General features: G+C 38.4%; 1 protein-coding gene across 8 annotated transcripts in view; it reads right to left on the bottom strand.

The window, feature by feature from the left end:
- Window positions 1-2393: 2393 nt before the first annotated feature.
- The window catches only part of LOC105823290 (keratin-associated protein 4-6), a 13915-nt gene continuing 6333 nt past the window's right edge, over window positions 2394-9975 (bottom strand). For 3 of the 8 annotated variants that reach the window (XM_012660438.1, XM_012660491.1, XM_012660506.1), the window contains one exon: window positions 9818-9975. This exon ends at the window's right edge or, in 1 of these variants, runs on beyond it. In XM_012660438.1, the coding sequence (XP_012515892.1) occupies window positions 9818-9975 (158 nt within the window). Of the gene's footprint in view, window positions 2811-9817 lie in introns of those variants that run through there. The other 5 variants (XM_012660445.1, XM_012660451.1, XM_012660459.1 and 2 more) reach the window with 5 other exon arrangements.

The raw sequence follows: 9975 nt of genomic DNA, 5'->3' as shown, positions 1-9975 counted from the left end.
ACTGTGGGCAACTGAGGAACAACCCTGAGGACATGCCTCAGGCTGGAGGCATTTGGCTTGTATGCTTAGAAAACCCTAGAGAATCAACTGAATATTAGTATTAACTGTGAGGTCAGATAAAAGATGAATTTATGGAAATCAATAGATTTCTTATCATTAGCAGTAATCCTCTATAAATGTACTGGGAAAAATGTGCTCACGATTCTCAACAATAAATATAAAATTAATGTAAATAAATCTGCCAAGCAATACACTTGGCCTGTATGGAGGAAAGTATTAAGGACATAAAATGATATTTGAATACATATTAGAACAAGAAATGTACAACTAATTCCAGGTTTGTGAAAAAATACATACATGTGTTACTTATGCATTTAATAAGGATGTATCCCAATTTGTAACAATCAGTCTCGAATGAGATTGATAAAGAGTAATAATGGGAAACTTGCCGTTGGTCACATATTCTTTTGTACTGTTTAAATTTTTAAAGAGCATGGATTTGTATATGAATGATATAAAAATCCTTAAAAAAAGAATAAATGTGATTTATGTAAAATTCACAATTTTCTCTGTAGATTATGTTAAATATGTTTTCTGCTATTCTGTTACTACTCCAATTTCTGTCATGCACTATAAGATTAAAAGTACATTTTAGTCAATCGTTTTGGCTTTAAAATTAGCTATCATGAATTTCAAATTGGTTTTTGGGACAAGTTGGAATCCCCAGGAAGCAGACACTGAGATGGAGATCAGTGTGCAGGAGGTTTCTCAAGGCATGCTCTAGGGTTTAACACTTGTGGAAAGGACGAGAAGTAAGCAGGATTGGACTCTGGGAGAAATGAAACTGGGAGGCGGTCTCAGTGGAGGTCTCAGCTGAACCTACAGGGAGTTCTGAAGATGGGATGATTCATTAAGGGCATCCCTTGCTGGAGAAAGAAATGTGGGTCTTTGTAATTCTATCCTGAAAAGAGGGCATTACCCTGGGCCAAAAAAAAAAAGCCAGCCTTGAGCAATACGTCTCTCTGCATTTCACCAGTTCTCCTTCCTTCATTTACGTCACCTGCCTGGCCTGAAGGTGGCCCCTCTGCATGGCAGGATGAGCTCCCTACTGCAGCTCTACCAGTCAGGATAAAGGGAGATCCACTGCATGTGTGGAGAAGATGCCTTGCACACAACAGAGTAGAAAATACATAGATTTTGCTAAAACATCTATTAGCTGCTTTTATTGGCGAAAAATATGACATATGGTATTTTATTTTATTTTTATTTCAGAATATAATGGGGGTACAAATGTTTTGGTTACATAAATTGCTTTTGTACCATTTGAGTCAAAGTTATAAGAGTGCCCATCACCTAGATAGTGTGCATTGTACCTGTTAGGTATAAATTTACCCATCCCCTTCTTCCCCCTTCCACCTGTTTGATTTCCAATGAATGTTATTTCCATATGTGCACATAAGTGTTGATCGATTAGTTCCAATTTAATGGTGAGTACATGTGGTGTTTGTTTTTCCATACTTGTGAAACTTCACTTAGAAGAATGGTCTCCAGTTCCATCCAGGTTAATACAAGAGGTATTAGTTCACCATTTTTTTTATGGCTGAGTAGTGCTCCATGCTATACTATACATACACCACATTTTATTAATCCACTCATGTATTGATGGGCACTTGAGTATTTTAAAAGATGATCAGTTGTGTTCAATCTCTCCAAAATTTTCTTGTAATTGTATTCATGGAAATTTCATCACTTTGGTTTCACTCTTTTTTTTCCTAAAAACTACAAAATGATGAGTTAATTTGCCTAAGACTAAAAAGACTTTTCTAGAGAAAACTTGGCAGTGATCAATCTCAGTTGACTTCTGTTGGAAGGTTGACTAATGTGTGCTGTCTGCCCTACAGGTGTAGGCAAAATACAATTACCCAGGACCCAAATACAAAACCTTTTTAAAAAGAGAGCAAAAGTCACATTCAGTTTGCAGTGCCAATAGAATAGAGGTTTATTTTGGTACATGGAAATAACAAGGTACAAAAAAATCTTTACAAAGGACTATAAGGGAGAGATTTCATTGGACTTCAGTGCCAGAGGGGTTAAAATCTGTGGTCCTACAAGTGATGGAGGCAATCTTCAAATTCCTTAAGCATGATGAATGGATGTCCTGAAGATAAAGGGAGAAATGTTTGGGGAAAATTTGTTAGTTTATTAGAAGATTCTCAATGAATTCATTTGGAAGGAGTTTGGACAGAAGTTAGAATGTGGACACTGAATTAGTAGGAATAAGATTTGCTTATGGGACTCAGATCAATTCTCTTCAGTGCTGGCCAGTTTTAAAAAGAAAGTCTTCATCTGTGGGGAAGGAGGCAATAACAAAGAGGTGTGTTCAAAGCAGAGATTCAGCAGCAAGAGGAGGCGCAGCACAGGGGGCGGGGGCAGGTGGAGATGACGCAGGTTGGGCGATAGCAAGTGGTGTGGCAGGAGACCCGGCCACAGACTGGACGCAGGCAGCAGCAGGGGCGGCAGCAGGTGGGCTGGCAGCACACAGACTGGCAACACTGGGGCCTGCAGCAGCTGGACACACAACAGCTAGGGCGGCAGCAGGTGGTTCTGCAGCAGGTGGTCTGGCAGCAGGTGGGGCGGCAGCAGGTGGGCTGGCAGCACACAGACTGGCAGCAGCTGGGCCTGCAGCAGCTGGACACAGAGCAGCTGGGGCGGCAGCAGGTGGTCCTGCAGCAGGTGGTCTGGCAGCAGCTGGGTTGGCAGCAGGTCTCCTGGCAGAGGCCTTGGCCACAGCCCTGATCCGAACAGACAGAGCCACAACAGGAGTTGACCATGGTGTCAGAGGGTGGGGGTTCTGGATGGGTTTCCAAGCGAGTGAGTATTCTGAGTTTGATCTCAGCTTGCTCTCTCTTGCCTTTTATACCCTGTCGAGGGCTCCTATGACATGTGAAGAGTCTTCTTGTTTAGACAGTGTTAATAGGAAATCAGTTAGTTTTAGTAAATTAGATAATTGTGCTTATCTGATAAATATTTCTAAATATAGAAAAGGCATCACTTCCTTTTCCTGTTGTTTTATGAGCTGTCCAATTTGGTTAAGCCAAGTGAATCAGCTCCCATTCTTCTTCCTTGGTCTCGTGTATCTTCTAAAGTAGACCTATTGCATGACATTGTTTCATTGGACTGCAGAGGTGTTAATTCTTCATTTATATATTTAACTTCAGGATGATACATAGAGAATAGATTTTAGGATGACTGAATCTCCTCTGCTGTCAAAGAGATTAAAATTAAGTCATATGGAATGCTGGTAGAGAAATAGAGTGACAGACCCATCTTCGGGTGGTGGAGGGGGCTGACTTGTGTGTAACGAGGAATACTGTGATTCCTTTGCATTTTCTGGATGGCCAGTGAGATGCAAAAGATCCCAACAAGTTTCCTAGCTGTTTTGTTTTATTGAATCCATTCAATTTGAAACAATTATAATGGCAATGATTTGTTACTTTTAAATAGGAAAGACACATTGGCATGACAGGTCCTTTTATAATAAAATTATTGAATTATTATTGACATGTTCTTCAGAGATAGAGCATCATAAGGGAGCATTTTGACCTATATTTTTATTAAGTCCACATACCCAATGAATATGCATAACTGAAGTGTTATTGAAAGTATATTTTTTCATTTTTGGAGCTATTGTCTCTCAACAATGTATGTTAGAGATATTTTGCTTGATACCCCAAGGAGAAATAAAGGGTTAAACTTTACTCTCTGTCCAATAGATACTTAAACAAGACAGACAAGACACATACATAGGAAAGAGTTTGGCAACTATTTAGCATATGGTGTGATTAGTGAACAAAATAACAATTATGTATTTAAATCTGTACACTTGCCTTGAAAGAAGAGATAATAGTAACAGTTACAATTTCTTGAATGCCAACTGTTTGTCATGAATTTTCTAAGTTCTCTGTAACTGTTACCTTGTTTATACTTTACAAGGACTCCGTAAGGTAGACAACAATTTTTCTGAATTCTTTACACATGAGGTACTTGGGGCCCAGATAGACTGAAGTCACATGGTCAATAGGGAAGGTGGTTCTCTCCCAGAATGTTCAGGAAGGTGCAAAGAATGATAATCCCATGCTATTTATCATGCCATTCCATTTGCCTAGAATATTGCTTTCTCCTTTGTTAGCTAGGCAAACTCTTGCTCATATGTAAATGTCAGTCCAGATACCAACTCATTTCTAATATCTTTCTTGACATCTACTACATTCGAAATGAATCCATCCCTCTCCTTTGCTCCAAGATATGCCTCTGACCCAGGATATCACACTTTGCCATAATTGTTTTATATCTCTTTTTTTCCAATCCTTTTGTAAACCCCATGAAGTCAGAGACTATGATTTATTCATGTTTATATCTATGGCGCCCAGCAAATGTCCTGAGCATAGGTTAGTTGAGTGAAGGTGGGATTTATTGAAAATAGAGGGCATTTACTCACCATTTAACATACTATAGATATTCCTAGGTGGATGGGAAGAAAAGAAAGAGCATTCCGACAATGGGGACATGGTTGAATGAGGGTACGTTTTTGATGGGATAAACGGTGGCATGTGTTGGAAAGTCGAGAAAGACTCAATGGGTAGAACGAGGAGAATTTAAGGATATTTTTGAGTTACATAAAGATCCTGGATATCATATCATCACACATTGGGAAGAAAGGTGTGAGCAAGATCTTGCAAATATTATTTGGCTGGGGATGCTAGTGACAGGAAGCAGGAAAAATGTTTAGATGGTGGCTATAGTCTGGGGTGAAAGATGGATGCTTGTCTAGGGTGGTGACAGTGAGTACAGAAAGGAAGGTCTTGGTGTAATAAACATTTCAGAGAAGTTCGCCAGAACCAGTTACGACATGTGCAATAGAGGTAATAAGGAACCTCATCATTAAAGACAATTCTCAATTTAATGCTTTTTAATTTTATACACAAACACACACATTTTACAACTAAATTTCTCCTGAGAGTTGAAAGATAATTATTTGTCATTTAAAAGATACATTAAAAAGAAACCATTATGAACAAAGTAAAAACACAAATGACTAAATAAAAAAATACTCAATTTCTATCACAAAGTGCTAATAGTATGTAAAGGACTTCTAAAAGTAGATTAGAAAAGAAACTAATATCCTAATGGAAAAATAAAATGCAAATATTTCCTCACCATGTAAAGATACCCAATCCCATGCATAATAAAAGAAATGAAATTACCTGGGATAATACTTCTAACCTGTTACATCACCACAAATTCAAAATTTGACAGCATCCTCTGATAGTGAGATGATGTGGAAACAGACATGCTCACACTCGTGAGGATTTGGCAATAACTATTAATAGCAGCATTACTCTTTGACCCAGTTATCCCAATTCTATAAATTATCCCAAAGATACTTAGGTAAAAATACGAAAAGATGTTGCACAAGATTATTCATAGTGAGCCTATTTGTAAAAACAAAGCAAAATAACAACAACAGAAAAAATTGGACACATACAAGTGTCCTTCAACAGGATACTGGTGAATAAACTATGGTGCGTCCCCACAATGGAGGAGTCTCAGCTGTAGAGGGGAATAAGGAGCATCTCTGCACACTACTGTGAAGTCATCTCCAGGATTTACTGTTAAGAGATTATAAAGCAGGTGGAGAAATATGTGTATTATGTTCAATATTTCTGAAAAACCCAGATAAAAATATAGAAAATATATTTGTTTACATTTTTAAAATGATGGAAGAAGATGTGAAAACAGGAAAGAGAGACTTCTGCTTCCAGCCAAGATGGAGTAGCAGAGATTGGTTCACCCTCCTGCCTGAAATAACTAAAAAAATCCAGACAAGATAAATGAAATAATGGTTTTTAAACATTGGCTTCCAGGCAGGACAGGGCGCTTGTGTCTTAGAGAGAGGAAGCAAATGAGGTGATCCTTAGGGTTGCTTTGGTTTGTTTCTTGAGGAGTGTTTATAGGGTGCAGTGCTGGGAGGGAGAACCAAGTGGAGTCTGGTCATCACCCTGACTAAGGGGTGGAGGGGGATAGGGGGCTGAGAGAGCTGGAACTCACAGGGTGGAGAGCTAGAGGGGAGAGTTGCACAGAGAGTCCCCGGAACTGCAGAAGGTTTGCCTTGAGTCCTCAGCTAGGTGCTAATCAGTGCATTGGTGTGAAGAAATTACCCAAGACAGGGGAAGATCCCTCTACCCCATAAAAGGCAGAAGAAACAACCCTTGGATCTGACACAGGACTTGAAATAGTTCATATTCCCTCGAGCCAGAGTGAAAAACCCCAAAATTCACGGGTCATTGGTAGAGTATTCAGAAGAGCATTGTCTCAAGAATAGGACAAATTTTGCCCTAGAGTAAAGGTTGTTCTGGTCCCACCTCACATAGTTCAAAAGCAAGTCTATTAATCAAAAGGTATAAAGTTTTAGTTAAGTAAGATCAATAAGCTCTAGAGATCTGCTGTACGACATTGTGTACAGATTGTGTACTGTATAGTCAACAATAAAGTATCTTACATTCAAAATTTTTTAAGAAGTCAAATCTCACGTTAAGTGTTCTTACCACGGTACAACAAAAAATTTTTAAAAAGCAAGTCCAGAAAGGATATGCTGATGTTTAACAAAAGAAAACAAAAAACTATTTTTAAAAAATGGCACAACATAGTGTGTGTTTTTAAAAAAAAGAAAACAAAAAATTATTAGAAAGGATCTGTTAAGTAACTTAATTGCATCCTAGAACAATTAATTGGATTCTATCAAAATTAAATTTTTTTACTTTTCAAAGTATATTGTTTATGAAATAAAAATGTAAGCCACAAATTTGGAGAAAATACTTATAGAACGTATATTCAACAAAGAAAATATATATAAAACATATAAATAATTATTGCTGCTAAATAATAAGACAAACCACCCAACAAAAAATGGACAAAAGATTTGAACAGACACTTGTATGTCTGCACAATGAAATACTTCTCAGCAATAAAAAGGAATGAACTACTGATACACACAACAACTTGAATCTCAATATAATTATGGCGAGTGAAAAGTCAGGCAAGTTAGAATATACATTGCATGATTCCTTGTAGCCCTGACTTGGGAGAGGCAAAGGCATTATATGTAACCAAAATGTTTGTACCCCCATAATATTCTGAAATTAAAAAATTCTAAAAAATGCAAACAAATTTATAGTGACAGCATATCAGTAGTTGCCTGGGGGTAGGGAGCAGGAGGGAATTGTAAGGGGAGTGAAGGATGTTCATTATCTTGTGATAATGTTGGTTTCATGAGTGCACATATATCAAAACATCATATCATACGCTTTAATCCTATGTAGTTTATTATACTCCAATTGTACCTAAATGAAGCAGAAAAAAAGAATGGAAATATCAACCATAATTTGTTTTAAGAAAAGTTGATCCATGGGGGTGGAGGGAATAGAGTAGAGAAGACAGAGATAGGTGCTAGATTTCTTTGAACATACCTCATTCTGTAGTTTTGACTTTGGGCCCATGTAAGGATTTTACATGACTATAAAACAAAATTAAATCTGAAAAATCTCTCAAAATCATTAAAATCACCACCACAACAATGGAACCTAACTATATCTCCAGGTATAACTTCAGGGAATGTAATTATTCTGAGAACAAAAATTTTGTCCAAAACCTCATAAACAGTCTTAAATTTGTTTTCAGTAGCCATGTTGTTGTTAGTATTGGCAATGTTATTCCAAGACTGTTGTGCAAACGTTATGTAGAATATGAGTAATTACATTGAAGAGCTGTTATTTTTGGCATGGGGGAAAGGAGATTTATAAGTAAGATATATGAAGTTGGGTAAAAACCCTGGTGTTCTCGCTAGAAATTCTGATGTAGTTTATCTTTTAAATAAATATTTTCTAGCTGTGGACACTGAAAAAGCTGAGAGAAAATAAATGACTTAGTAGTAATGAACATTTTTACATTTCATTTTATGGTCTGTCTCAAATATCATTTTTCACTAAGGGGAACTGGAGTTCCTTGGAGAAATGGCAGATTATAAGTCTGGGGAAGGAAATGTACAAAGGTGTCTGGAATATCTTGTTACGTTGAAAAACAAGAAAACCTTCAGAGTCTATTAGGTTCATGTGAAGAGGACTCAGAGGCTAACTTGAAGTTGCTTATTTGAATGTCAACAGGTATCTAAATTGGAACAGACTGATACCCCATCAAGTATATTGAAATCCATGAGTTCACATTGAAAAGAATTTCAAAAACAAACAAAAAAAAACATTTTGTTCACCTTTGGATGGTGCAAATTTGGTAAATAAAGGGGAAGGATCAAGCATTTCTTCTGCTTTTCCTGTAGTACTATTCCCAAGGTAACCAAATATTGATGAGGGGCAGTTTCTCTATGGAACTATCCCAGCTGATACATAGCAAAGAAATAATAGAATTGCAATATCACAATTTGCCGTGCCTAATGAGTTAGTGGTTCTAGGCAATGATGGTCAACAGCTGCCGGCATCACACAAAGAGAGACAATTGGACAGTACGTGCCTCCCAGCGGAAAAGCTCGCCCCTGCCTATGACGTCGTCTTTGAGTCCTGCAGCTCCTTTGGGCTATGGCCTCCCATGAGCTGGTTCAGCCGTTCTCTGGGTGAATTGTGCCATAACTGAACTCTAGTTATTGGTGTATGGCAAAGAAGAGAGTTGGGAAAAGATACTGAGGGGAGTCTGCATTGTCTTTCAAGACTGGGGCCTGTACATCAGTGGTCCCCAACCTTTTTGGCACCAGGGATCATTTTCGGGGAAGACAATTTTTCCACAGACCGGGGGTGGAGGGATGGTTTCAGGATGATTCAAGCGCATTACATTTATTGTGCGTTTTATTTCTATTATTATTACATTGTAATACATAATGACATAATTATACAACTCACGATGCTTGGGAACCCCTGCTCTACATCATCTTCAAGAAAAAGGGGGGAAGGTATTAGACTTCAATAATGAGGACTGGACCACCTCTGCAAGCCCCATTCGCAAAAACTTGGAAATCCAAAATCTTCAATTGCATCCATTCAGACATTCCCATCCCAAATCTCAGGGTCCCATTCTTTTGCAATTAGGGCCTTGACCTTGGCCTGGCAGAACTGTCGATGCTAAGAGAACATCCGTCTCTGGAGTTCTGCTACTCTATTCCTAAGTCCTAGCCTTGGTCCTTGGCTTTCTCTGCCCTTTGGCTGCAGGAGATGAGAGTTTATATGTTGTCTTGAAACCTCTAGCTTTCACATCTGTCTTTTTATTTTTGACTTATCACCCTTAGCCTATCATTACATTTTCCCAAATCATCAATTTCCCCCAGCTATAGACATCCGATTCCATTATCCTTATAAATAGTATACACTGCTCTTGCAGATATACAATAACCAAAGATGTTCCATAGAATATTGTTGACAGTTTTTCCAAAAAGTTTTTTTTTAATTCCTTCAATTTTATCAAAGAACTAAAGAGACTTCTAATGAAAGCTAGACTGTGATAAATGTAGCTAGACCGCTACTGTAAAATTGACAAAGACATGTTGTCTATCCTGCAAGTATAGGTAAAATGTAATTATCCAGACTAAACAGAAAATATTAAAGAAACGTACAATCACATTGAATTTTCTATACAGGAAAGTGGTGGTTTATTTTGGCATACAGTTATAAGAAAATTGGGGAATAAGAATTATAAAAGATGAAGGGTCTACGTCTGTGGGGACAGAGGTGAAGGAAGAGGTGGGCCTAGAGCAGCGGGCTCAGCAGCAAGAGGAGGCACAGCACAGGGGGCGGGGGCAGGTGGAGATGACGCAGGTTGGGCGATAGCAAGTGGTGTGGCAGGAGACCCGGCCACAGACTGGACGCAGGCAGCAGCAGGGGCGGCAGCAGGTGGGCTGGCAGCACTGGGGCTGGCAGC

Source organism: Propithecus coquereli, unplaced genomic scaffold, assembly GCF_000956105.1.
Source record: "Propithecus coquereli isolate 6110/MARCELLA unplaced genomic scaffold, Pcoq_1.0 Scaffold119, whole genome shotgun sequence".
Taxonomy (NCBI): domain Eukaryota; kingdom Metazoa; phylum Chordata; class Mammalia; order Primates; family Indriidae; genus Propithecus; species Propithecus coquereli.
This window is presented reverse-complemented; position numbering and strand designations above follow the sequence as displayed.